This window comes from Bos grunniens, chromosome 23, assembly GCF_055505025.1.
Source record: "Bos grunniens cultivar Pamir isolate PY7600 chromosome 23, Bosgru_T2T1.0, whole genome shotgun sequence".
Taxonomy (NCBI): domain Eukaryota; kingdom Metazoa; phylum Chordata; class Mammalia; order Artiodactyla; family Bovidae; genus Bos; species Bos grunniens.
This window is the reverse complement of record NC_141187.1, coordinates 43288739-43316630: the sequence shown is the minus strand read 5'-3', so window position 1 is coordinate 43316630 and position 27892 is coordinate 43288739. Positions and strand designations below refer to the sequence as shown.

The 27892-nt window shown below is 44.3% G+C and overlaps 1 protein-coding gene across 9 annotated transcripts in view; it reads left to right on the top strand.

Moving 5' to 3' along the window:
- Positions 1-27892, top strand: part of JARID2 (jumonji and AT-rich interaction domain containing 2) — a 230442-nt gene that overhangs the window by 15044 nt on the left and 187506 nt on the right. Inside the window, exon 1 of one of the 9 annotated variants that reach the window (XM_086370204.1) lies at positions 5134-5335. The exons of the other annotated variants lie outside the window; for them this stretch is intronic. Coding sequence (XP_086226330.1) covers positions 5243-5335 — 93 coding nt within the window. The 5' untranslated portion in view covers positions 5134-5242. Of the gene's footprint in view, positions 1-5133; positions 5336-27892 lie in introns of those variants that run through there. 9 annotated transcript variants of the gene reach the window in all.

The following is a 27892-nucleotide window of genomic DNA, read 5'->3' as shown; positions in this document are numbered from 1 at the left end:
CAACCGGATTAAAATAATGGGCAGTGAGCATTGGTCCGCAACCCAGTAGTGTTTGGGCTGAGTGGCTTTTTGTTTTAGCTCTGTAAACTTGACCTAAAAGTTTAGGTAAAGGTGAGGTTTGTTAAGTAATATTGCTATTGACACCCTGACAGAATTTTTAATGTGGAGGAAGTTTAAAGTTCTTTAAAGAAGTTTAAAGTTTAAAAAAGAATTTTGAGGTAATCCCAGTGTTGAGCACATCCTTGAATAGCCGAGATCAGATTTCTGTTTAAATGCCAGTGCAGTTCAATATCACCTTTTCTCACCGTACATGGTGCCAGGGAGAGTCTGGATCTAATAAATGTTTTCTTGGGGTAGCAGTTGGTAGATGTGAGTGACTGCATGATTCTGTTCTGTGTCTTTAACAATGTTTGAACAGTCTCATTCTGTGTCATAATCCTCAAAACTGCTATTAGGATTCCAAACCATTGTGGTTTAAACTTTGCTGGAATCTGAAAGGTGGCAGATGGACTGGAAGGGAACCTCCTCTAAGTGAAGAACGCTTTTGACTTGCCTGCTTGTCCCAGACTCTGGGCGTATCTTAGCCACAGGCCATGTCTCCTGGTGGAAGAAGGTGGGGGATACTTACTTCTTTCTTTCTCCTGGACGGTTTTCCCCCACCCCCCCTCCCCCAGCTCAGTATAAACACCATCATGTAGTCCTGCGGAAACTCCTAATACAAATATGGACTTGCAAAGCGCGGAGAAGCGCATGGAGAAGTACACTCTTTTGTACTTGTGATAAATAAAAACTCTAATGATGCTATAAAAATGGGTTTTCTTTTGACTCTGGTAAGCTTGGAAGCACTGGGAGGTGGGAAGGACGGGTGTGACTTGGAAATCTGAGGCTGAAAAGTCTGTATACGCTTTTTTTTTTTCCCTCCTAACTCCACTTCTGCTCCAATTATATGAAGCGCTTGCTACCCAGACACTGCTGCTGCTGCTAAGTCACTTCAGTGTGTCCGACTCTGTGTGACCCCATAGGTGGCAACCCACCAGGCTCCCCCGTCCCTGGGATTCTCCAGGCAAGAACACTGGAGAGCCCCAAATGAAACACACTTTCTACTTTATTTTTTCCTTTCTGTCTAACATGAGACTTGCTGAAGTTGTCATGTTATTTCTTTCCAGAATTTATTGGAGCACTAGGCAAAGCCTCTTGGGAGAATAAATGATGATTGTAAAGAACAGTCAGTTTACCAAGGAAGGCCATTATCTTTGACTTGCAAAGGCTTTTACAGCTGAACATTGTTTGCTTACAGTTGTTTAATACAAATGAAGACCTTAATGGTACCTATTGTAAGGGGAGTTCTTTTACTGTATTTGTACACGGAGGTCATCTCAATAAAGAACAGAACCCCTTGCTCAGTCCTAACTGCCTGTTTCTCCAGATAGGCATTGTTTACTGTCCAAGGAAACCTGGATGGTGCTTCGTGGCTGCCTTTTTCCTCCCATCCACCACACGGAATCCTCCCTGTTGAGTGTGAAAAGATTTCTAAGGCTGAGAAAGTGATTCTGAATGTACTTTTAGAGTCTCTCCTCTAACTGCTTCCTTCCCAATTTCCGAATCCAAAGATGGTTTTAAAACGAATTTACGGGACTAGTCTAAGTAGGCACTGACATCGGATAAATATACTTAAATGGTAGGCTGTCATGCTCTTGATTAAAGCCCACAACATAGCTGCAGGGAAGTAGGAAGACTGCAGTTGCACTTTTTATTTTTGGGGAGATTAGAGTTACCGCTCATCACACTTTTCAGTCTGACTACAGAGTGTATGTATATATATGCTTGGCATGCATTGCTGTCCTTGGCTGCTGCATCTTTAGCAAAGTGTCAGCCCCTTTTAGCCTTTCTTTTTAGAAACTCATATCCTCCACTTATTCCAGTTCTTTTGGCAGGTCTTCAGCTATGTTTCTTTTGGCGTTCCACTGGTGGTTCAAGACGAAAGGCATCCGAGGCATGTCAGTCTTCCCTGAGTGATCTTGGATGTGAATGTGATTTTTTTCCTCCCCTCTTAAGCAGTTCAGTAGATTTTAGTATATTTGGAGTTGTGCAGCCATCACTGCGATCAAGTTTAGAACCTTTTCATCACCCCAAAGAGAAACTCCATACCCCCTGGCATGCGCTCCACATCTCATCCCAGTTTTTCCAGTCTCTGGCAACTACTAATCTACTGTATGTCTCAGTGAATTTGCCTGTTCTGGACACTTTATGTAAATGGAATCAAACAGTACACAGCCTTTTGTGACTGGCTTCTTTCACTTGGCATGATGTGTTCGAGATTCCTTCGCATTGTAGTGTGTATCCATAAAAAGGACTCAATTCCTTTTTTATGTCTGAATAATACTTCATTTATTTACTGCTCTTTGACCTACGAAGCTGTTCATCTCAGCCTGCGTCCCTGCACCTCCTGTGTTCTGCTCAGCAGAGGGCTGCGTGGGGGCCTCTCCTTTTCGGGTGGCTGCCTTGCCTTTTTGGGGTGTGGTTCTCACTTTCCTCCCTGCCTGACTGCCACTCTTCACTGTGTGTGGGTGTCCAACAGGGGTCTCCCTGCCTCTCCCCCTTTGCAAGCTCAGTTAGGCATGAGAAAGTGGTGGGACTTGGAATTTCATCATGGGTTAGTTGGCTTTCTGTGGGTGCTCAGGGGTTTGGGTTGTTGTTTTGGCCTTCAGGTGAATCTCTGCATGGCATTTACCACGTGGTTTTGGGAGGCTCCAGGACTTAAAAACCCTGGCTCCTCTCTGGGAGCCGGGAAGGACTGAGGAGCTGTTTTCCTACATCACCTTTGGTTTTGACCTTGTCGTGGTTGCTGATATCGACATTCTTTGCTGAAAGGTACAGGAAAGAGAGCTACTGTCTGCCTAGAAGTTCCCCTGATTTTCTTGCTCCTTCCAAGCCTAGTTTTCCCTAAACAAAAAATGCTTAAAAAATCAGAAAAGGCTCTCCACAAAGTTGTTTAAGAAATGGGGGTTCTCAGAGGGATGGTATGGGGAGGGAGGAGGGAGGAGGGTTCAGGATGGGGAACACATGTATACCTGTGGCAGATTCATTTTGATATTTGGTAAAACTAATACAATTATGTAATGTTTAAAAATAAAATAAAATTAGAAAAAAAAAAAGAAATGGGGGTTCTTTTAAGGAAGACGGGTGGTACCATGTTTTGATAGTTCTGATTTCCAACCCCCAGATTTATTTTTCCCACATTGCTGTGAAATAAAGATGAGATCAGTTTCCTACTTGAGTCAGGCAATTTTTACTCACGTTCAAGTGCTCATCGAAAGTATGAGGCGATAGAGAGAATGGTGGGGACTGAGAAAGCCCCATGACCCAAGGATGCTGGAGGCCTTTGGTGGACTTGGAGGGTTCTAGTTCTCTGGAAGTGATGGAGATTTGGGGTGGGTATTTGTGTCTTTCCTGGAGGTTCCTGGTAAGAGGAAGCCAAAGGCCAGCATGTTAGAGTTTGGGGATCTTATTTATCACATACTCCTCAAGTTCAGTGTCAAAAAAACTCCTTAGTAATGGGATTAATCACGCTTTTTCACACTCCCTGGTTTTTCTGGTACAACTCTCAGTTCCAGATTGACTCTTGTGCTCCAGTCACTGATGTTACCTGAAGGGCAGACGGCTGTACTCACTGTTTTCTCTGTAGTGGCTCAGTCATGAAGGATTTGTGAGGTAAGACACCCACCCACCTCACTTTAGAAAGTAGGTGTGAGTGTGTGTATGTCCATGGATACCTAAGAAGGAGCTGCTGTTTTAAACTTTGCATTGTTGAACTGGAAATCTGTGTTCTGTTTTGTCAGCCTGCCTTTGTGTGGTGTACCTATAACCTACGCGCACGCTTGTGCCATTTCTAAAGCAAATGCCACTTCCCTCCTCCTGAAATTGCTTATTAGAGCTAATTTTACGAATTGAGTTAGAACTGCCCTATAATATAATGCAGAATATTTCCCAATAATGCCTAGGTTAACAATGATCGTCTTGCTGTATTGTGCAAAAAAGGCTTCTGTTCAGACCCAGCTGGGTTTCAGGCTTAATTCATTGCTCTATGGTGGGATCACCACAGCTGCTGTGGGGCCTTTACAAATGCAAAAAAGCTGTCAGTGTTTGTTTCATCAGCTGCATAAGTGATGAGGCCAAGTTGAGGAATCCACTCCAGTGCGCAGTGTGCAGGCTGCAGCCGTTATTGTTTACAGAGTTAGTGTGTTGGGGCTTTAAAATAGTTGGCACCTCGACTGCCCTTTAAAAGCACAAGACTAAGGGACAGGACCAGTTGGTTGTCCTTGTAATGTTGGCCGGATCCGGCCTAGCCCCTGTCTTGGACAGTCGCTTGCTCCGGGCTGTGCTGTGGGACTGACCCTCTTTTGCACAAGGTGGGGGTGGCTGAATACATGTCCATTTAATTCTGCGTCTCAAACTCAGGTTTCCATTCTTCTTTTTCCCCTCGTCATTTTAGTGTGTTTTTTCTTGTTGTTTTAGCACTCAGTTGTGTCTGACTCTTTACAACCCTGTGGACTGTAGCTCACCAGGCTCCTCTGTCCTTGGGATTTCCCAAGCAGGAATACTAGAGTGGGCTGCCGTTTCCCTTCTCCAGGGGATCTTCTCCACTCATGGATTGAACTCATGTTTCCTCCTGCATTGCAGGCCTGTTTGTTACCGTCTGAGCCAGCCCGGAAGCCCACCTGTTACCGTCCATAATTGTAATTGAATTTTAAAGCCTTAGTAATCCTCCTAGATCCAAAGAGGTGTAGGACTGTCAGCTGGGACCTCAGGTATCCCTGCAGTAACGTTCCGTTCAGCTCTGTGGAACTCCTTTTGTGAAATGACACTGCTTTGGGAATTATTCTCATGTCTGTGGATTCCGCAGCGAAGGCTACCTCTTGGCTACAGAAGGAGCTACCGGGCAGGTCACTTTGCAGCTAACTGGGGGGTCTCCTCAGTGGATGCTGACCCCCTTCCCCAGGGAGCTGGTGTAGCCATGGCAGTGCCTCCAGTCGCTTTTGGGACCCGTGCCCATGGTATTTCACTGGATAGGGTAGGATCGTCCCTTTCATTTTAATCTGACTGATTTTTGGTTCCCTTCTCGGTTCAGGGCTCTGTCTGAAAGTCCTGCCTCATGGCGTTGGAAGGCAGCACTGGTGGCGGCCAGCCTGTACAGGTTTTCAGAGTGGAGCTTGTCAGGTCTCTGAGCCAGCGGGGATGACTAATGGTGCTTCTTCCTCCCGGCTGGAAAGGTCCCAAAGTGCTCTCCCATATTCATAAAAAAGATGGCGTGAGGCTCAGGGTCTTCAAATTAAAGGTCAGTACTGCTCAGCTTTAACTCAAATAACTGTCACTTGCGTTCTCCCTCACTCCTTTATGTCTCTCCGTTCTTCCCCGCGGGGCATCTGGAGCCGGGAGGACAAATGGGTCCGAGGAGTTCTTGTGGTTTATGCTGGTGAAGCAGTTTGAGGATCCTGGTTTGTCCTCCCTTGAAGGGAGCTCTCTCCAGGGGAGAGGGTGGTCTTGGACAAGTACGTTTTAACTCTTAGAGTGAACTTCCGTAAGAAAACACATTCAGACATCCATCTGGACTTTTTTTTAAAAGTATTTATTAGGCCGCATCAGGTCTTAGTTGGAGCTCACGGACTCAGTAGTTGCATAGGCTTAGTTGCTCCATGGCGCGTGGGGTCTTAGTTCCCCAACTAGGGGTCGAACCCATGTCTCTTGCATTGCAAGGCGAATTCTCAACCAGTAAACCACCAGGGAAGTCCCCGTCTAGATTTTTTTTTTTTTACTTTCTTCCTAAAGCCCCTCCCACCGACCGTGACACTCACCCTGGAACAGTAGTGGTGAAAAGGAAAATAGTTTCTTTTCCTTTTCCACTCTTCTGCCCCTGGGGGAGAAAACCATCTCGAGGGGCTGTGTCCCAGGCCTTGTTCCTGCTTGACTGCCCTTCAGGGACTGCACTGGTCCACCTGTTTCTCCTGGCTTTGTATTTTTTGGCTTTAGGAATCGCTTATCAAAGCCCCTTTTGCTTTTATTATCTTTGTGAGGCAGAAACATGTTCTTGTGTTGGTTTGTTTTAAAGTACCGCGTTCTCCCTGGAAAGTTCTGTGAACGTGTATCTGACTGTGTCTGTGTGTCTTCACGTGAATGTCATCTCGCCATTCCTGGAGACCTCAGTTGCCTGCCTGTCGGGTAAACTGCTCTAAATGCCACCCTGCTTCGTACCAGCTGAGTCCCCTGGGAGATCACCAGGCCTCAAGTGTTGTGCACTGTGAAATGGGTTGCAGATGCTTCCCTGCAGGAAGACAAGGCGTGACTGCCTCCCTTCTGCCTGCACTTCAGTGTTTCTCTCTAATGCTGACATGCTACAACCCGCTGGATGGCAGATAGTTTGATAAATGGTTCTCCTTTGACTTTGGGGAGAGGTGGTGAGGTCAGCATACAGCCTGAACCTCCTGGAGTGTCATTCTCCTGACCTCGGCACCCCCCAGCCTTCCACACAGACACAGACACGCCCTCAGGCGAGCAGCTTACTAGCACGAGATACAGAACCCAGTGCCTTTCCTTTTCCCATGTAGAGGTTCAGAGATCTGTTTGAGGGGAAGCAAAAGGTCCGAGGATGTCAGCCACTGGGGATGGCGCGTCTGATTACCAACCAGCTGGCTGTAGGTGCCGAGGAGGGCTGTAGGTGCCCAAGAGGTGCACCCGGGCGGGGTGTCAGCTGTGAAATTGTGCAGGTAGAACGTTCTTAGAATCAGACTTCAAATGATAGTAAAACGCAGAGGGACTCGGAATACTCAGCCACGGGGTGGGCCAAGTCTGATGAGTTTTTTCTGGTTGGTTGTTTCAACCCCTGCTGTTGAATGTCTTTTGGGGAGCCACGTTTCATTGGCTCTCCTGCCTTTAGAAGTCCGCTGTGATGCAGGAGTGAGATTTCTCCAAGGTTTCATCACTGAGGACAGTACCGCGCCTCGCGGCTGTTCGTCTGACAGTTCTTTGTTCCTGTCCGCCACCTGGATGGGCCTGGAGGTTGCTGGGCTGCATGCAGGCAGATCTCCAGGGGTCTGTGTGTTTTACCTACATTCCGAGGGTGTGGCCCTGTTACTTGGGGCCCTGGAAATAGCCTTGTTTATCCAAGGGGTCACACAAGGAAAAGCGGTTCCCTGAGTGCATTCACACGGCCTCCCAGAATTTTGCCAATTCAGAGCTCCTCCCTCTTGGCCCCAGAGCCCTAGAGGAGGAGAGGTTAGTCCTATACTCTCTAGGATAAATGGGGGGAAGTGGACCCCTCTCTGCCCCCGAGGGTGGGGTGGACGTGAAAGCCTGCTTATGAAACTGCTCAACTGCTCCCTGGCCCTGTGCCGAGGGGCGTGCCGCCACTTTACCCTCTGGAAAGCCCAGACGTATCCCCTGATGCAGAAATTTCATCCAGAATCTCCAGACCCACTCAGGTGACCTGAATTAGCTTTTTAAGAGGGCACAGCTAGGGTTTTGAACACGAGGGCTTTAGCAGCACAACCAAAGGCTCATCAGCTTTGAGTTCTGCTGCTGACTGCGGTTATCTCGCTGCCACTAATAGAAACGAAAAAGTTCACTTGCCAAAGCGACTGTCCAGGAGTTCAGCTTCACTCCGGGCTTCTGTGGTCGGAGGAAAACGGTCGCTACTTCCCTTTTCCATTTCTTGCCGTCATCTGGTGGTGGCGGGACTGCTGGGGGGAGGCCAGGCGAGAAGGGGTGAAAGAAAGAACCGCTGAGCAGTGGTTGTGCAGGATGTGTCTGGAAAGGCCCCTGGCTTTAGAAAGGGGGTAACGTGGGAGGGGGTGACAGCCACTGAAGCATGACGAGCCTCCAGAGGCCCCTGGGACTTCCAAACATAAAAGGGAGCTTTCTGCTGATTGTACACACACACACGTCTTCCTCTCCTCCGTCCATCTCCCCCGCTGGTTTGTGAATCTCCCAGTCGGACATTTTTAACATGGGAGCTCTTCTTCCTGGCTCCAGTTGGCAGGATGCTCACAACGCAGCTGCAAAGAATTTGCTTCTCCTTTATACAGCATCTCACGTTGAAAAGCAGTTGTGGGACTAGAAAACAAAATAAAAACGAGGGGTTTTCAGAAGTGGAAGCCAGGTTTAATTAAAGTCAAGGAAGTTGGGGCTCTGCAACTCTTTTGTTAAATCTCTTCAAGTCAGGCCTGTGCCTCAGGCAGGCAAGGTGGAACGTGCCCAGTGGGTGCTCCCAGTTGGGAAGTGGAAGGCCTCCTTGTCTGATCCTTGCTTGGGGAACCTCGCAGAGCAGAGTTTATCAGAAGATGTGTGACCTGTCAGCTCTTGGGGGCCCCTTTGTTAGGTGCTTGCCTCCTCCTTGGAGGAAGAAAACCTTTCAGGGGCTTCTGTCTCCTCACACTGTCTGAGCGTCCTGCTTCACCCCCAACCCTGGACCTAGCCTCTGGGCTGTAAAACTTCTAAAGCGTAAGAGTTTCTGACTTGATAACTGCCTTCTCACACTGGCTTTTTAATCCTTTAGTGTACTTTGGGGGTACCTCTCAGCATTTTCTTGGGTGATGGGTTGGTCATGTACTTCGTCTTGGAGGTTTTGCACGTATTCACTAACCAGTGCGTTTGCGAGGAACCCCTCCCTGTTGTCTGCAGTGCTGACTGTAGAGATGGGCTGGAGTCAAGTCACCACCTGGATTGTCAACAGGAAGGAAACTGAGAATCTGTCTCACAGATTGAAGAGGCACATTTAGTATTTGGTGACGGGGATTTTTAAAGTCTTCATTGAATTTGTTACAATAGTGCTTCTTTTTTTTTGGTTTCTTTTGGGCTACGAGTCATGTGGGATCTTAGTTCTCTGACCAGGGATCTAACCTGCAGCCTCTGCATTGGAAGGGTATTTTTGTTTTTATTGAAAATTAATTAAAAATTTTATTGAAAATTAATTTTTATTGAAAATAACAATTTTTTGAAGATAAGGAGTTGGCACGGGCTAGTTCTGTCAGTAGAGCATGATGAGACTATTACAGACACAATGAATTGTATCTTAAAGACACGAGGAATTACATACAAAAGGAACATACTCGTGTTTTTCTGTAGATTCTAGCACTTTTCTTCGGCTGAGGAAATGATATACTCAGGATCTTTCTTGGGTATTTTCATGTATTTGATCCTAACCATTTCTTAGGTATTCTGACAGTCTTGTCTCATTTTGTAGGTGTAGAATTGTTGCCTGCAAGGCTGGTGTGTCCTGGGGCCTGGAACTTGGAACTGTACTTTTGGACTTGACAGTGACTGTGTTGTAGAGGTGTTGGGCTCTGGTTTGGGGTTTTGCTCAGCCTGGAAAAGCGGTGGGACTTTGTACAGTTAAGTTTTCCTTAGCTGAGAAGTTGTCGTGTATGGTGGGAACATTGTGACTTCTGATCTTCCTAGACATTTGTAGCTCGACTTCCCTTGCACTTTATTCAGCTTTAATTCTGCAAGTATTTATTATCTACTTTGTGTTATTTGTCCAGTTGTGTCTTTTATACTCTTGTGGCGGAGAAGGATGTGGGAGGGAATCCAGGATTGAGACCACGTAAGGTTCTAGCCACCTCATGCGAAGAGTTGACTCATTGGAAAAGACTCTGATGCCGGGAGGGATTCGGGGTAGGAGGAGAAGGGGACGACAGAGGATGAGATGGCTGGATGGCATCACCGACTCGATGGACGTGAGTCTGAATGAACTCCGGAGTTGGTGATGGACAGGGAGGCCTGGCGTGCTGCAATTCATGGGGTTGCAAAGAGTTGGACACAATTGAGCGACTGAATTGAACTGAAGGTTCCAGGAGGTTTTCTGCCACTTCACGCCCATCACACAGGGATCTAGTTACAAGGCATTTTCTCATCCAGTGGGTCTGTGGTGGGGCTGGAGATGCTGCCTGGCTTGCAGGCTCTCAGCAGATGGCCCTCGCAAGGGTTTTGATTTTGTGGGTGGTTTGTGCAGTGGTTCTCTCCTTTTTTTCTCCGTGTCTCTGTCTCAACCAGAGCAGCTGGGGAGTTCTCATAAGATCTCCTCTATCAAAGAAAAGTTTGAAAACTCACCTTAGGGGACATAACAGGGACTGAAGACCGTGGTAGTCATTCTGCCCCAATCGAAAGCTGTTTTAAAACAGTGATGGGATTGTAAAACCTCATCATCATTTCATCAAACAGCCTCTTTTGGCCCAGTGTCCTATAAGCTCTCCTTCCTGAGGCCCGTTCTTTAATTTTCGTTCTGGAAGAAAGCCTGGTGTTTCCTTACAGACAACTAGTTATAATGTACTGTCTGTATCATGTCATGTGTTTCCCCAAACTCTGTCATGTCTCATTTGGTAAACACAGAGCAGGCTCAGGGATTTCTGTGTAGGGCCATTGCAGTTTTGCTGGGTTCTGTCCAGAGTTCATCTTGAAAGCTTACACACATACATACATATATATATATATATTTTTTTTTTTTTTAAAGAGAAGTTTTCTATTGGAAGGTACCATGGATTCATACCTACTTAGATATTTACCATAGCGGTGTTTCATCCCTTCACACCTTACCGTCCTGTGAAGTGGCTGTTTCCCCTCAAACTGCAGTTGAGGGAGGAAGCAAGGCAGAGGAAAGGGCCAGAGTTGGCCTCCCCGATGCCCAGGGGAGATTTGAATCTTGCTCTTGTTTCACTTGGAAGGCTGTGCTTGTCTTCATCCAGGTGGGCAGTGCTGCCTGGGTGTTATGCAGCCCTGGGTTTCAATTCTGATTCTTGTCATTTATGTAATCTGTCTGTGTCCCAGTTTTTTAAAACTGTAAAATGGGAGTCATAAATAGTATAGTGTATATGTCATGTAATTTTGAATGTCTGGCTCAGATATACATTTTATTTATTTATTTTTACTGAAATGTAATTATTATTACTGCTTCCCTAGTAGCTCAGCTATAAAGAATCCATCTGCAGTGCAGGAGATGCAGTTTGATTCCCAGTCTGGGAAGATCCCCTGGAGAAGGAAATGGCAACCAACTCCAGTATTATTGCCTGGGAAATCCCATGGATGGAGAAACCTGGTGGGCTCCAGTCCATGGGGTCACAGAGGAGTCAGACAAGACTGAGTGACGAAACAACAACAAATTATCACTACCACCCTGTCACTGGATTTATAAACCCAGCTCCCTGTGGTTCTGTAAAAAGTGTTCTCTCAAGTGTTAAAAACAGAATTTTAATGATTTTTTAAGTGATTTTTTTCCCCCTCAGGATAAAAGATATGATACTAGATTATCATTATATTACGTATTGTTAACAGTGTATGAAACAATACCTAGTAAGTGGCTATTTACAGAGAAGGATGATTCAGAGTTGCTTACTAGATTTTATGGGTCTTCATTCTTTATTGTACTTGATCCGTTTTGGTGGGTGGCTGGGGGTGGATTCCTTCTGCTTGGAAACATTGCAGCCTCCTCGTATTGTTTAATTGTGTTTCCTGGTCTCTACCACATTCATGTTCAAAAATCATTTTGACTTTAAAAAATATTTTTAATTTGCTAATAATATTAAATACACATAGTGGGTTCTCTGTAAATTAATTATGTGTGCTGAATTCAATAGCAAAAGGATTAAAGCTTTTAAAGGGATGTGTTTATAATCCTTGCTTCTACTATTGTCCCCCGCCCCGCCCCCAGGTCTCCCCTGGGACCAGCTCTTATTTAGAAAAGTAAGGAAGTGATTTTTCAAATAATGGTTATGTTCTTTAAAAAATTGTTTTTAAGGACTTTATTTGAAGCATGATTTTTTTTTTTTTTTTTAAGGAAGTAATGTAAATTAGTAGGGCCCTGGTTTTGAATTTCTGAAGATCAACTTCATTCTTGTGGGGCTACTCACCAAAGAACTTATTGTTGTTTTTTGTATCTCCTTCAGAATAGTCTTATCTTTCCGCTTTCCTATCTTTAAAAAATATTTTTAGACATGAAAATGTTTCTTGTATTTTGTGAGTATTTAAAGGGGTGTCCTTACTGTTCTGCATATTTCTTTAAAGATAATTCTTTTTTTGGTTTGTCAACTAGAGAATGTTGTGATTCTATTTTATGTTCACAGAAAAGCTAAAGGTTTCTATGTATTATCTAGTATTTTGTTCTGAACAAGTGTGTGCTATTTGTAAGGCAGGAAATGTGTGGAGAAAGGGCAGTTCAGCAGTGAGTTGGGGTCTGAGGCTCAAATTAATTTGCCTTCATTCAGATAATTTAACACAGCCTAGTAACTGATTGTTCCAGTGGTTTATTAATGCAGGGCTCAGGACGGGAGAGGGAGAGTTTTAGAACTTGCATCTTTATGTGTGAAGGGGTAATTAGTAGACCAGAGTCAGCAATTCGACTCTTGATTCTGGATTTTTTTTCTCTTCTTGGTGATCCTTGGCATCTTTAGTCTTTGTAGGGTCTTAGGGTCTAAGAAGAAGATTTTAAAGGTTTTTACTCCTCCTTTTCTTGTTGTTTTTTTTTTTTTCCTTTCTTCCCCATTCCTTAATCTCGCAAGTGGGACCCTGAAAAAGCTATTGACAATCTGATGGTCTAAAGCTCCACCTGCAGTTAGAAGCTGGTTGTCCTTCTGGAATATTCTTTCCACAGGAGGCTGCTGGTCCTAGTCTCTGGGCCAAAGGAGGTTTTGGATAGGCCTTTGATTTATAGTCTCCGGAGAGGCCACCAGACTGCAGGAGCCTGTCAGACTTCCAGTTTGTGTGATAGGGTTAAAAGTTGGTTTTGCGGGGTTACCTGGATCTCTGTGACTTGGGGTCAAGGAAATGTGCAGCGAGCAGGAAGAGCTGTTGGGTCTGCTTTGCAGAGATGAGTCTGGGCGAGGGTTCAAGAACAGGATGCAAGGTGCAAGGGCTAGCACAGATGTGAGCCCTTGGGGTCAGAGGCAAAGATGAGAACAAGCTGGAAAACTGTCCTGACCTCGAAAGAGCTTCTGGAGACAGGCCTTTGGATCTTTGGCGTTTCCTCCTTTCAGAAGGTCTAACTCGCAGCTCAATCAGGAAAGTCCTCCATCCCCAGCTTCTTCATGAGATGCTGATACCAGTTAATTCAGAATCACTTGTAATTGGAAGCAGCTGCTGTTTCCCAGCTGACTAGGTGTTTGAGTCAGATGCTTTGAATTAGCTGGACTTGGATTATTCATATTTTAATTAAAGTCCATTTTACTCCCCCACCCCCACCCCCGCCCAGTCTCTTGTCTCTCCAATGGCCAGGCTTTTACAGTAACACATTTGAAATTACAAGCACATCCCAGTAGAAAGGTATAATGTAAGTTCAAGGACTTGCAGTTGATTATGGTCTTGTATTATTAAGTAGTGAATTTAACTGCACTGCAATTCCCTTTTCTCACCCGCTGAACCCTGCTTCTCTAGTGGGGAGATTCCATTCCGTTTAGGAAAGTTGAGACTTTGGTCTCTTCCCGTCCTCTTGGAACACTGATATGTTAGCTTAATTGCTTGTGTCACTGCCACGGGGAAGGTACTGCATGAAATGGGACGAGCAGTTTTCTGGTATGTCTCGTCCAATGGGGTTTGCAGAACAAGCCATGAATAGTGGGGCTTTGGGGCAGTGGGGTTATTTTCTTTAAAGGAGAAAAGTTAATGAGTACAGTGGTGAGGCTGTTTAGTGCTTCTGTGTAGATACAAAACGTTCAACAAGCAGCTTGTAGGGGGATAAAAACTGACCGCCTTAATTTTGAGACAAAAAAGAAAATTTGCATTTCTCTTAGCATTAATGCTGATGAGGAAGAGAGGCAGGAAAGGAGGAGGTGGATGGATGTTGTCTTCATTTCTGTTTCCGTGACCTAATGTTTGACTTGATAAATGTCCTAGTTAATTTAATTTTGTGTCGGTCCCTCTCCTCCCCTTGAATGTCCAATTTTAGCTGACTTGCAGAAAAACCAGAACAATGCAGACCCATTCAGTTTTGCATATCTGTTAAAATGCTTAGGCATTCTATGTGGTCAGGGACCTTAAAAAGGGCGTAAGGGATGCGATCACTGTCCAGAAGGAGTCCAAAAGTGTCCCTGGAGACATAAAGCATACATTTGTCGATACCTTTGGGGAGCCGTGTAAATCTGTGTGTCCCATTGGACTTGGTGAGGTCACATACGTATCGAGCACTAGGAGAGCTGGAGGAGGAGGACTGCTGGCTAGGGTGGGCTGGCTATTCGGAGGTGGAAGGTCATTCCTGGAACAATGAAAGGATCCTTCCATTCCCCTGTCTTTGTAGAGGTGGCCTGAGGATGTCCACCTAGTTGACAGCCCATTGACTAGAGGCCCCACATCTGCTATCATTTTCCCCTCTGCCTGCCCTGCACCGGGGCAGAGATCCTGGGGCCCTGTGACATGGAACAGGGGTTTTCTTGGCCTGTGTACATGGTCAGGGACAGGAACAGACGTGCTGGGCTGTCCCTTTCAGGGGTGGTCTTTGTGTTTCATCCATGCCACCTGGCATCTCCGGTGACTAACACGAAGTTGCTCTGCTAATTTCTTGGTAATAGGCTTGACACAATTTGACTGTTTTTTGGACTTTCCCCCAACTTAAAAGGCCATCAGCAGGCAAGCCCTAGGTATACTTTTAAGGAAGAGGGAACACATTTGACAAAGCAAACATTTTAGTACCATGTATTTCATTAGAAAACCACAGTCCCTTCAAATGTCCGTAAGTAAGAGGTCTTTGTGGAATTCTCTTCACGGTAGAAAGCACCACACTTTGAACTGCCTGGCCTGCTAAACAACAGATTTAAGTATTAAAGAATATAAACAGTACATATTCTCACGTATCTGTGAAGCACAATTTAACCTTTTATTTTTATTACCACTCTTAGCTTTTGAGAGAAGTGTCTGAAGCTGTGTGGGATATAGGAGGAGCTAGAGTTGAGCCCCTTTCTCTCCATTGTGCATAGTTTTAATAATGAGAAGATATTTCTGTACCCCAAGATGTCTAGGCGTAGAGATTTTGACCCATTTCTCTCCTGGGTAAAGGTCTTAAGGGTTGTCAGCCAGCCCCTTTCAGGGTACTCAGATGAAAAGAGGAACTACTACTACAACTGAAATCTCTAATCAAGGTCCAGCAGGCCTCATTTTGCATTTTAAGGTATCTGCTGAACACAATAACTTAATAAGGTAAAATAGTGATTGTTATAAATTAAGTAGCTATTACTGAAGCATCACACATATCTATTTCAAGAAGAAAAAAGAGGAAGAATGTATATTATATAGCTTACTAATAGATAAACAAGGATTCCATCTAGTTAGAAATGCCTGGGGAAGTTTCAGGAGAAAGTTGGCAAGAAGAATATGGTTAAATGGAGAGAGAGCAGAAACCATTTTTGGGGGGGCAGAATACTGTTGGAGCATGCTGCAGAAGGTGCAAGGATAAAATTAACCCCAGCAAAAAGTATGAAAGACCCGTCAGTGTGGCTGGTGATCGGTAACTAAGGGAGATGCAGTGCAGGAATGGAAGGGTCCACCCCCACGGTCTCATCTGGCAAACCTGCCAGCCTGCTGCAGGAGGGGATTGGTGTGGAGGAGTGGATGGGGCAGAGGTTAACCAGCTGTTGTAGAAACTCACTGCGGAGCCCAGATTGCTGGGTGCTGGGGACTCCTGGAGTTGGTAGCAGCACCCCAGGCCTAGTCTAGCCCTGGCTGCTGAGTTTCTCATTTTGTGTGAGGTTTTCCCCTGATGGTACTGAACCCACATGGGCAGAGAGGAGGGAGAAGGATTTTTAAGGAAGGGAGGGGAGGAAGAGAAGGGAGGGGGAGGGATTGAATATTTCTGAACGCAAGGAGTAGGAAAGGGAGATTCTCAGTCATGTCCAACTCTTTGCGACCTCATGGACTGTAGCTTCTGTCCGTGGGATTCTCCAGGAAAGAATACTGGAGTGGGTAGCCATTTCCTTCTCCAGGGGGTCTTCCTGACCCAGGGGTCGAACCCAAGTCTCTTGCGTTGCAGGTGGATTCTTTACCGTCTGAACCACCTGAGTATAAAGAAGGCATTCTAATTAAAGGATAAAAAAGAGTTGAGAACTAGTTTTCAAAATTTGGGGAAGAACTGAATCACCTAGGCTTACCCCACTGATGGCCCGAGATGCTGGTCCCACCCTGCGCTGGGGAGGACACAGCCGGGATTGGAACCTGGCCTTGTGGGCACTTCCATTTATTAACTTCAAAAAAGGTTTTCCTTTGCCTTCTCACAGCAGGGATACAGGGGGCCATGTTGGGTGTGTGTTGGGTGGGTGCTAGTGAAGGATGCAGAAGAGGGGAAGTGTCCAGTGTCCAGGCAAAGAAAAGAGAAGCTGTAGGGCTGAGGGCTGTCTCCCTGAGAAAGGGAAAAAGAGTTTACATTCGGAATGGGACCCAGGGAGGAAATGCTTTGAGATTGAATATTTTTCCCCTGAGAAAGCCTATTTAATTATTATATGCCTGTTGCTGATGGATAGTAAGCTGCTTCCTTTTTTGTTTTTTGCTACTAACTGTGACTGACCCTCATTTTTGTATCTCCTGACTCATATCTATCGGAAGTTGTCTTCCTGCACAGAGCTAGGGTTTCAGTTGTCTGGTCAGAGGGTGTGTGATTTTCAGTGTTAGTAAGAACTAAAATGTTCTCTGAAATGATTGATGCACTACACTCCTGCCAGCAACATCTGTGTCCTTGCTGAGGTTTGAAATTGTTAGGTGTTTTATTTTTAAAGTGTCCTGAACCTGACTTGCCATGTATATGGATTCATGGCACACCATGCTTCCTATTTTCAGGGGTAGTCTGGGGTCATGAATGTTTCTTTAGCTTCCTTCCTACTTGACTCCGCTTGCATTAAAATTCTGCTGTCACGTCTCTTCTCCCTCAGCACAACTTTCTTGTACTTAAATTATACCGTATTTATCTGCACTTTTTGTGTGTTTGAGTTTGCTGTTCATTCGCTTAGTTGTGTCTGACTCTTTGCCACTTCATGGACTGCAGCACACCAGGATCCCCTGTCCTTCACTATCTCCTGGGATTTGCTCAGATTTATGTCCACTGAGTCTAGCTAACCATCTCATCCTCTGCCACCCGCTTCTCCTTTTGCCTTCGAAAGGGTGAGATTCTGTCTCCTTTAACTTCCCTGTTGTCACAGTCATCTTTCATGGAGAAAAGAAAAAGTTACTTTCCTGCTCAAATCTTCCATAGCTCTCCATTGCTTATGGGAGAAAAATCTTAGCTCTTCAAGCATTACCTGAAACCCTTTCTTAGAGCAGTCTCAGGCTGGTCTCATCTGCAGCATACATTGCTGTTCATTTTCTGTCCCTTTTCCTGTCAAGGTCATGGTCCTTTGCGGCCCTGATTGTATTGTCTTTCTTCCCTGTCACCACTGGTGAGCTCCTGCTACCTTGAAAGACTCAGTTTGGAAAAGGCGGAGCTCCTGCTCTGTGTTGATACTGCTAGTGAGTATCACTAGGTGCGGGGCCCTTGATCTTGTTCTGGGAGAACCTCACGGGCAAAGGCAGTGTTGTTGACAGGCAGGTGGCTCTGTGGTGCTTCTTCCGGTGTACTGGCCTGGATGGGTTTTCAGGTCTATTGGTAGGCAGTTAGTCCGTGTTCATTGTCATTCTCATTTTTAACCTTATCTCAAGGATCCTCCAGATAAATCTGATTAAATCTCTTGCCTGGACTTTTCACATTATGAGGGATTTCCCAGTAGAGAAGTTGAAGGAACGCGTGGTAAACATTAGGACCCTCTTCATCCAGACTGCAAGGTGGACGTCGCGTGATGTGTGTGTGTGTGTATTATTCAATGTCTGCTTCCCTCCTCTGAACTCTTTGACTTTGGACAATTTGAAGGTTGCTCTTGCTTATCCGTTAAAAAAGGACTTTAGTAGTGTAGCACTTTTAGAAGTAATAAGAAAAAAAAACTTCAATGACTTTGGCTTTTTTCTGCCAAAGTAAATGTTGGCTCTAATTCAGCTGTAGTAATGTAGCTCCTCTCAAATGTGTTCGAGTTAAACTACAGCAGGGCCAAGTTGAGAAATTAGTTTCTCAGTTTTTTTCCTTCCAATTTAGAAAAAAAATTAGATTTTGGATTCTCTTGTTCCTATAATCTTCTTGGTTCTCCCCTTCTTCTCCGTTTAAAAAAAAAAGAATCCGTTGTCAGTGGGAGAATGACGATCTCCTAGGAGATCCTAGGTTGTCAGTGGGAGAATGAGATTCCTAGGAGATTCTTGGTGACAGTCTTCAAATACGGTGTTTGAACCTGTACCACAGGTAGTTCATTTAGTGCAGTTTCTTCTAAGCCATTGAAGTGGGATATAAAGGGCCAGAACCCTTTGGGTTTTTTTCTTTTTTTTTTTGCCATGCCAAGAGGCTTGTGGGATCCTAGTTCCCTGACCAGGGATTGAACCCAGGCCCGCAGTAGTGAGAGTGCAGAGTCCCTACCATTGGACTGCCAGGGAATTCCCAACCCTTTGGTTTTAACTTGTGATCTTTTATTTTTTTGCCACTTATGTGTTATCATTAGCTTGGAGATCCAAGTGCTATGAAGTCATGCCACCAGGTGAGTGATAACTCAGCTTCATCATGCATTAGCTGGTACTTGAATGACTGGTTTGGATGTAGGTTTTAAGTTTGACAGTGTTTGGTTTTTGTAAGTGCAAGAGAGCTGAATATAATCTGTGTGTGGGGGCCTTCCCTTGTGGTTCGGTGGTTAAGATTCCAGGCTTCCAACGCAGGGGATGTGAGTTCAGTCCCTCGTCAGGGAACTAAGATCCCATATGCCCTGTAGCTCAATTAATATATATATATATATATATATATATACACACACATACATATATATATAAAATATAAAACGTGCATGTGGGCGGTGGCTCCCCGGCACTCTGCACAGATGACTTGTAGTAAGTGACTGGTTTGCCAGGTGACCTGTCCAGGACATTTTGTATTTGGCCCAGATTGTCTATCTTTTCATTCTTCACTGAATTGTGACTCACATGATGACCAAAGAAAAACGATATGAATACATCATGGTATGCAAAATTCAAATTAACTTTGAGTTTAATTTAATTTTGACTTCAAGGTCAAATTCAGAAGTGTTAAGAGCAAAATGTGTCCCTTATGCATTCCTACTCTGTGCACTTGCTCTGCGTTTAGGCTCATATTTACCTAGACGTGTATACGGGATTCCCCCCACCCTTTTCTTCTTTTTGGCCCGTTTTAATAATGGACTCTGGGGTCCTGTTGTGTGCTCTAGCCTTTTCTCATAACTGTGTCTGTCGGTGTTCCCATGCCATTCTCTAACGCTGTGTGCTTCCTGACAGGACCTGTGTACTGGAGTGTATACAGCCACTTGCTTATGATTACCTTCCTAGAAGAGTGCCTGGCATTTAGGAAGCACTCAGTAGACGTTTAGGTTGTTAACTCTGTTTTGTTTACTTAAAATCAGATTTCTTTTGGTACATCTTTCACACATGTGGGCATATTGGCATAGATTTGCTAGGGTATGTGCTCAGTTTTTATAGTTGGAAGAGATTTTTTTTTCTCCCTTCGGAAAAGGCTTAACTAACTTACATTTTCACCAACAGTGTATAGAGAATCTTTATTTCTCTTCCTTCTTGCCAATACTTGGTATTATAAAGCTGATTTAGTTTCTGCTAATGAATTACATGTGACTCATCACCGTTGGATCTGCATTTCTTTGTACTGAGCATTCTTCATTGGCCTGCTGAGTGTCCATATTTCTTTTGTTCGTGACCTGCCCACTTTTACTTATTTTTTCTTACTGCTTTTTGTCAGAGCTCTTTCTGTTCTTTACTTTTCAAACATACTGTGTGTCCTTGTGCCCTTTGCCCTTCAGTGGCCTCTTCTCATGTGAGTTTTAAACTCCCCTGTAGTCCGGTTTGGCTTTACTTTGCGGGTTTTACGTCTTGCGTAGGAATGCTTTTGTGGCCTCAAGAATATGAAAGCATTCTGTAAGAAATCCTCCTCCTTTTATTACCTCCCATCTAGTTAAATACTACCCTCCAATTTTTTAATCTTCTTTGTACTCTCACATCAGCCACTAAAATGGTATGAAACCTCAGTTCTCTGGGATCTTCCAGTAATGACTTTTTCTGACAGCCACATTTTATGGATATGTTAGGGTTTAGCCCTACCTACATACCCAAAGGCTTAAAATGCACTTTTTAAAGTATTGGTACTTAATTATTGTCATGACTCTCATTATCTTGTATTAAATAATATTTTAATGTTCCCATGGAGGTATAGGAAGACAGCTTTGACCTATGCATCAGTTTCTGTATTCTAAATCCATTTAAATACATGAAAATCCTGAGTTTTTTAGTTTTTTTTTAACAAGAGGACAAAATAGAGGGTAACAATGTACCATGTGTTATACACGTGCAAGGTAGAAAACTGATAAAACTAGGAGTTCTGCCCCTAAATGAAACAGCTTTCTCTGCGGTCAGATTTGCACTGGTAAGAGCTGCTCTGAGAACTGGCTGTGAGTTGCTTGCCTTCATCGGTTGTATGTATTTGCCATCCACAAGGTTTCTTTTAAAGAATAGACTGCTTTAAGAACTTTTTACAACAGCTGCTTTATTTAGCCTTGTATTTTCTCCCATATTTTGAGTTTTTTCTGATTTCTTTTGACACTTGCTACTTACTGTTGGTACAGTGAATGTGTCTTTCAATCTGTTTTCAGCATGTTGGTAATTATAATATGAGAAAGCAGTTAACTAGCCTATTGCTGTGTGAAGTAAAGCTAAAAAGTGCTGATTAAGGGACTGGGCCCCTGTGAGAAGTAAAGTGTCATTTTTTTGGTCTGTGAACAAAATGACAACCCATGAAATGGCAATCCATTCCAGTATTCTTGCCTAGGCAATTCCGTGGACAGAGGAGCCTAAAAGGCTATACAGTCCATGGGGTTGCAAAGAGTCGGATATGACTGAGCCTGCTTGCACACACATAGTGGTGTGTGTGTTATTATAATTTCAAGTTAGCAAATGTCTATTGATACATAATTTACATCATCAAACACCCATTCCAAGTATACAGTTTCTTGAATTTTGACAGTCAAATTCATATTCTTATGTAACCACTACCCAGTTAAAATAGATTTTCATCACTATAAGTAGTCCCTCCTGCCGTTCGTAGGTAAGCATTGCCTGTTTTAATTTTTTTTAATTGAGATATAATTGCTTTACAGTGTTGTTAGTCTCTGCTGTACAACAAAGGAATAAACTGTGTATGTGTGTATATCCTTCCCCTTCCCTCTTGAGTCTCCCACCCCTGCGAGCCTTGCCTGTTTATACAGCACAGTCCTTTTCAGATGGATTCGTGTTGTTGCATCCATCAGTAGCTGATTCCTTTTTTATTGCTGAATAATACTCCATTGTATGGATACACCACAGCTCGTTTCTATTCTTACTGATTGATGGGCTTTTGAGTTGTTTCCAGTTTTTGGCTGAGAGTATCTACGAATATTTCAGTTCAAGACTTGGGTGTACTCAGTAGGATTTCATTTCTCCAGAGTCAGTCAGTCCTTAGGTATGTTATCGGGTTATAAGCTAAGTATGTATTTAACTTCATAAGAAACCGCCACACAGTTCTCCAAAACGCTTGACTACCTTGCCACCCTGAGCAGTCCTGTGGCTCTTGGTCCATTGTCAGTCTTTCTGCTTGCTTTCAGTGGTGAGTAGTGCTATAGTATCTGGCCAGAATCAAGTTCTGTAAGTTACTGTAAGTTTGGTTTTCAGATGAGTTTAAAATCGATTCACATTAGGTTGAGCTTGTACTAAGTAGCGTCTTGGCTAGAGTGTTTATCTTCTTTTCTTAGGTTAGAAATGCTCCTTCATTCATCTTCTTGACGTTTTGACCCTATTACCAAACCCCTCTTTTCTATGGGGGAGGCAGAGGAGTTGTTATAACTGCAGTTCTCAGGAACTTAAACAGTCTGCTTTATCAGCCTGTATCAGACGTGAAGTAGCAGTCAAGCAGGAATTTCTTGGACTGGAGGAGGGAGTACTGACCCTCAGATGAAGGGGTATAGCTGACATCCTGAGACACCCCAAATCACAGTGGCCTGGGGCAGTGCGTTGGGTGGGCAGGCAGCCTCCTGTCTCTGGGTTGGGCTGCTGCCTTACTGCACACATGTGTGTATTTTAAAATAATTAAAAAAAAAAACTTTATAAGCAACACAGAAACAAACCTTGGAAAGGCAGAAAAGTTAGCCCTAGCTCCACTGCCCCACACAACTGGTATAAATGTTTTGCTGTTTTTTTTTCAACAGCTGTTCTTTCCCTCTGTGAACATGTTTTGGTAATTCTATGGCATATATAATTTTGTTTCTCTATTTTTTCCGCTAGATATCATCATAAGCCTTTCCTCATGTGATTATATATTTCCCATAATAACAATTTTTTTGTGCCACTTCAGTGCCAACTCTTCTGAATCAACCTCTTCACTCTAGGTTTTCATAATGAGTGAGTCTGAGGTCTTCCCCAGGTTTGCCAGTCCTGTGAGATGAGGCTTTTTGTGTTTGTTCTTTCTTCCATAATAACCGTTTAATGGGAAGGCAACTATTGAATGTATGTATAGCTGCAATTTTCCAAATTTTGTTACTATTTTAGGATATATGACGAAGTACACAATTACTAGGTCAATGGAAATGGACATCTTAAAAGTATATCTCTTGTGTTTTGCCAAATGACTTCCAGAAACGTGATACTGCTGCTGCCCAGCAAATGTTGCTCCAAACAGCACCACAGAGCCCCCTGGAATACTTACATTAACACTGTGAAGTCCAGAGTCACTTGCAAGTTAGGCTGTAGTGCTAACTCAAGGCAGGACATCATCTTAGGGATACTTTGACGTGCAAGTGTCACCAGTATTCTGGTGGATGCGTTCAGGACTGTCACTTGTGACCAAGCCTTGGAAACGGTTTGTGTTTCCAAAACAGTCTAAGAAACTGGTTAAAAGAAGGTTACCTAGTTACTTCTAGGCTTATCGAGTTTTTATTTCTATTGCCCAAATGCACAGGATTTTGAAATAGTTGAAAATACAGAGCCCTGCCTTTCCCTTCCTAGGCCTGAAGTGTGTTTAATGCTTTTGAACCTGCCCTCGTCGTTCACTCGGGGTCTCTGGACTGGAGTGTCCCAAAGTGTCATTAAGCTTTGCGATTGCTGACCTGTGTTTGGGTTTAGGTCACTTGCCTTTTTTCCCCTACAGATATTGCAGTGATCAGTAGTAATGGCAGACCTCATTGTGTGTGTGTGTGTGTGTGTGTGTATGTGTATGTGCACACGTGCTCAGTTGTGTCCGACTCTTTGTGACCCCAGGGACTGTAGCCTGCCAGGCTCCTCGGTCCGTGGGATTTCCCAGGCAAGGATACTGGAGTAGGTTGCCATTTCCTGCTCCAGGCAATCTTCCTGTCCCAGGGATTGAACCTGGATCTCCTGCATTGGCAAGTGATTCTTTACCACTGAGCCCCCAGGGAAGCAGGGGAGACAGGTACGCAAACTGGCTATAATACTTCAGGGAATTTAGGGACTCACACAGGCCATATTGGAAGCTTTCAGGAAGGAGGTGCCTAACTGTTGCAGGAGTGAGAGGGTGGGTCAGGGAGGTCTTCCTGGAGGAAGGCAGTGTCTTAAGAAGGATAAGCAGAAGTTAGGCAAAAGGCTCAGAAAAGTGTCTGTGGTTCCATTCCACACCTCCCCCTTCCCCCCACCAGTCTGCTTTTCTAATCTTGCTTCTTTTCAGTCCATAAAGAGAAGTTTCCTTTTGTCCTTGAAGTAACCTATAAAAAGAAAGGCTTTTGTCAGTAACATTTTCACTAGGTTGAAGTGAATGCTGTCTTTTATTATTCTTGGCACACTTCTTGGCATAAATTAGTGCAGTTGGGCATTTTTAGTGTGTATTCTAATGGTGTCATTTTTGGATTATTTGAGCTTACAGATTTTGCCAAAGACGATAGCAGCAGCATATCTTTCTAAAGGTGGGGTTATTCTGATATCCTCCCATCTCAGAACTCCTGGTGACTCTTTCTCACTTAGTTACTTTGTGGTAGGTTTTAAAAGTTATTTTTAACTGAAAAGTTGTAAAAATAGTACAAAGAATGTCTGTCATTTACTGTTTTGTCATGTTTGATTGTATTTTTGCTCCTCTGTCCCCTCCCCCCCCCCCCATTCTGAACTATTTGGGAGTAAGTTGCAGGTATAATAACCCTTTATCCTCAAGTGCTTAGAATATATTTCCTAAAAATAAGAATGTTCTCTTACAAAACCTTAGTACAGTCATCAGTGAGGAAATTTAATGTTGCTGTTACTCGGTTGCTCGGTCGTGTCCATGGCCTGCAGCATGCCAGCCTCACTTGTCCTTCACTGTCTCCTGGAGTTTGCTTCAGCTCATGTCCAAGTCGTCCAGCCGTCCATTGATGCTATCCAATCATCTCATCCTCTGTTTCCCCCTTCTCTTGCCTTCAGTCTTTCCCAGCATTAGGGTCTTTACCAGTGAGTTGGCTCTTCACATCAGGTGACCAAAGTTTTAGAGATCAGCTTCAGAGCCTTGTAATTTCCTGTTCCTGCATCCCTGTAACACGTCCCCATAATTCCTTAAGCACTTTCTTACTTGTCAGAAAATTATATTTACACTTTTTATTGGAGCATAGCCTATTGACAATGTTGGGATTGCTTCAGGTGCACATCACAGCGACCCAGCCAAGCACTTACCTTCTTGCTGATACAGTGAAGTCCTCCAGCCTCCTCTTGTACGTTCCTAGTGCTTTATGTATGTTGACAGTTTTATGATTTTTCATGCTGTTAAGGTTAAAAATTTTTTTTTCCATTTCTCTTTACACTGCAGTGTTTGTAACATCCTAGTTGTCTCCATATTGTGGCTGCTGCTTACATCCTCTGACCATCTCCATTTTTGAAGTGTCTCTTCCCAGTTTGGGTAGCTGGGAAGTCTCAGAAGTCTCGGATTTCCTAAACTGCGTTTAACTAAGGCATCTTCAGAGGAGTTTCAACCTGATAGTTCTTGTCCGCTGTCCTCACCTACTGTTGATCTGCTTACGCTTTTATATGTTCTGCCCTTCCTTGGACTCTGCTTCCACATGTGGCACCCAAGTCTTGTTGGGGGACACTTGGCCTCTGATCACCGGGGTCAGTAAATACGCTGAGTCCCTATTCTTTCCTCTGGATTGCAGCTGTGGCCAGTCCTAACCCTCTTTGATTGGTTTTCGGAAGCCTTTCCACAAGTACTGGTGGTAGACCTACTGATCTGTAAGAATTGGCAGGGGCGTTGGAAAAAAATCAGGTACTAGGTTATTTAGTGAACCCTGTATTTTCTCAGTGAATGTAACGTGTTAATGTTTTTCCCTTTGAAAGAAGCATATATGTATTTCAGGAAATTCAGAAAGTTGGGAAAGCGTGAAAAAAGAGTAAGTACAGCAAGTAAGCACAGATAGATCTGTGACAGTTAAATCACACAGTTAAATCACGTTTATGTATAAGACTTTGTCTTAAAGGACTCAGCTCAGGAACCCTTTGCAGAAACTTAGTAACCAAGATGTTTTGGGGGACTTTATCAAACTTTTCTCTCCTATATGACAACAGGAAGTGATGTGATCACAGTGTAATATAAGATAAAACTGCATTTGCATTGTAGCTCATATAATTTTTTTCAGCTCGTTAATGTGCTTTATTGGATAGCCTGTCTGGGCTCCCATCTATTTTCCCAGTAGTTGAAATATTTTCTTAAAAAGTAACTGCTAGTTTTTGTTAGACAATCTGTGACGGAGCCATATTTCTGTTAAGGGTCTAACAATTCACTACTACAGTGAGAACTTGACATCCCATGAATTTCTCTAGTTGTATTCTGTTAATAACTTAGTTTGAACACTTGAAACCTCCAAGGATAAGGACAATTGCCTTTTTTCAGTTTCTCTGAGCAGACGCCTATTTTTACCCGATACACTCAGTACTTTTACAGTGAACATTCATTCACATATTACTTAGAAAAACGCCTTCCTCCCCAAATGAAGACCTGACTCAAACCACCAACAAAATTGAGTGAGACAAAGCACCATGGTGTAGCCCACTTGTGTTCTGAGAAATCTGTCATGTTTTTGAGGAGAGCAGGGGAAGGAGGCTTCTGTGGTCAGAATTCTTAGAGGAGAATCACAGTGCACATGAACAACGCTGAAGGACAGACACCTGTGTGAAGCTGATGCATCTCAAGCTCAGCTCATCAGTGAACCCCGATTTTGCGTAATAAGCTCAGTTCATCAGTGAACCCCGATTTTGCGTAATATCCATGGACCTAGAGTGCTCTGGAATGCTCTTTGGGAAAGACCAGAGTAGTGTGTAAAGTGCATCAACTGTGTTCTAATCACCCTCTGCTGCCAGAAACTCACTTGTGAAAACGAGGGTGTCAGTAGGATAAACCAGATTTCAGATTACTCTGCGAGAGGTCCAGGTGTGTGTGACACCAGGAAGAAATGGTATTGATCTGTCTCTGGGTGGAGTCATGAGGATGTGGGTCTGTGGGGGTAGGGGGTCGGAATCCCTTCTTTGGGAAGGGGTTAGGCGGTGGTTTTAGAGGGAACAAAACATTTGTTGAGGCCCAGCTTTTTGCCATACTCCCTAAGCCTGCCATCAGTGCTCTGAAGTTGGTATTCTCCCCTTTGCTGTAGCAAGGAATATTCTGCTTGGGGAAGGGATGGAGGGGCATTCAGAAGCGTGGTTTACTGCTCAGTTTGGTCTGCGAGGGGGAATAAGAGCAAGTCTACCTCGTTCTGCCCAGACCCGTCGTCTTGGTGTCTCTGTTCCCCCTTTATTTTCCCCCGCTGCACTGAAGCTTGGGAGCCATACGGATGGCTCCACTGTAGTTTCCAGAGCAATCTTCATTGGGCCGGAAGTTATTGAGGCAACCTCTGCCAGTTTCCTCACTTCAGAGGTGGGCGTGGGCGTGCGGGAATGAGATAAGGCGTTTTGCATTGAATCATATTTTCTGTTGGTCTGACTCGCTTGCCTTGAGGCTGATCACTGAGGCTTCTCTTGATCACCACTTGGCTTGCTGCCCCTTAAGAGGCTGGAGCTCAGTTCTGCCCGGATCTCAGGTCCTGTGGGCGTGAGCTTCCCAGTAACTCCTTAGGGTGGCTGTCCACACCACCTCCATCACTGCCCCCAGCCTGCGGCTTCTGAGGTGTCCATACGCAGAATCCCAGATTGTCCTGAGATGTGATGTCTGATTTAGTCCAGCGTATGTATGGATAAACCCACTGAGTCCAGAGTGTATATGTTTATTCCTCCATTTGAGGTTTAGGTAGTGTGGAACTATTCTCTGAGGACTAAAACCTGCTGGAAAACTTGTCAGTAGTGCAGGTTGGATGTGTTTTTCCTGATTATCTCATGAACATGTGAAAACCTTTATTTAAAGATAGCGAGCAAGGTATGACACAAAATATATCTTAGGGAAAGAAATACATGGGTGAAAATGTCTCCGTCTTAACGCTGTGCTCTGTGCAGTGACGGGGGCCGGAGGGCTTGGGAGCAGGAAGACCCCTTCCACTGGGATGGGATAGGTGACACTGAAGCGTCAGTCCATCTGGGCTTGCAGCTGACCTCCTTCCCCTCCTGGCTCGCGCTTTCTGAGATGCTGTGCTGCTTCTGAGCTCACTGAGAGTCATAAACTGGACCTGTAATTCACCAGCTTGCAAGGCCTTCTTTAACCGCTTGCAGCCAGAGAGTAATGACAACCTTTAAGATTACCGATTGCTCATTTTCGGCCCTTTCTGTTTCAAGTTATGAATAAAATTTATGAACCAATTACTGGATGGTGGAGCCTGTTTGCGAAGACCAGGCTCCCCTGTGTTGTCAA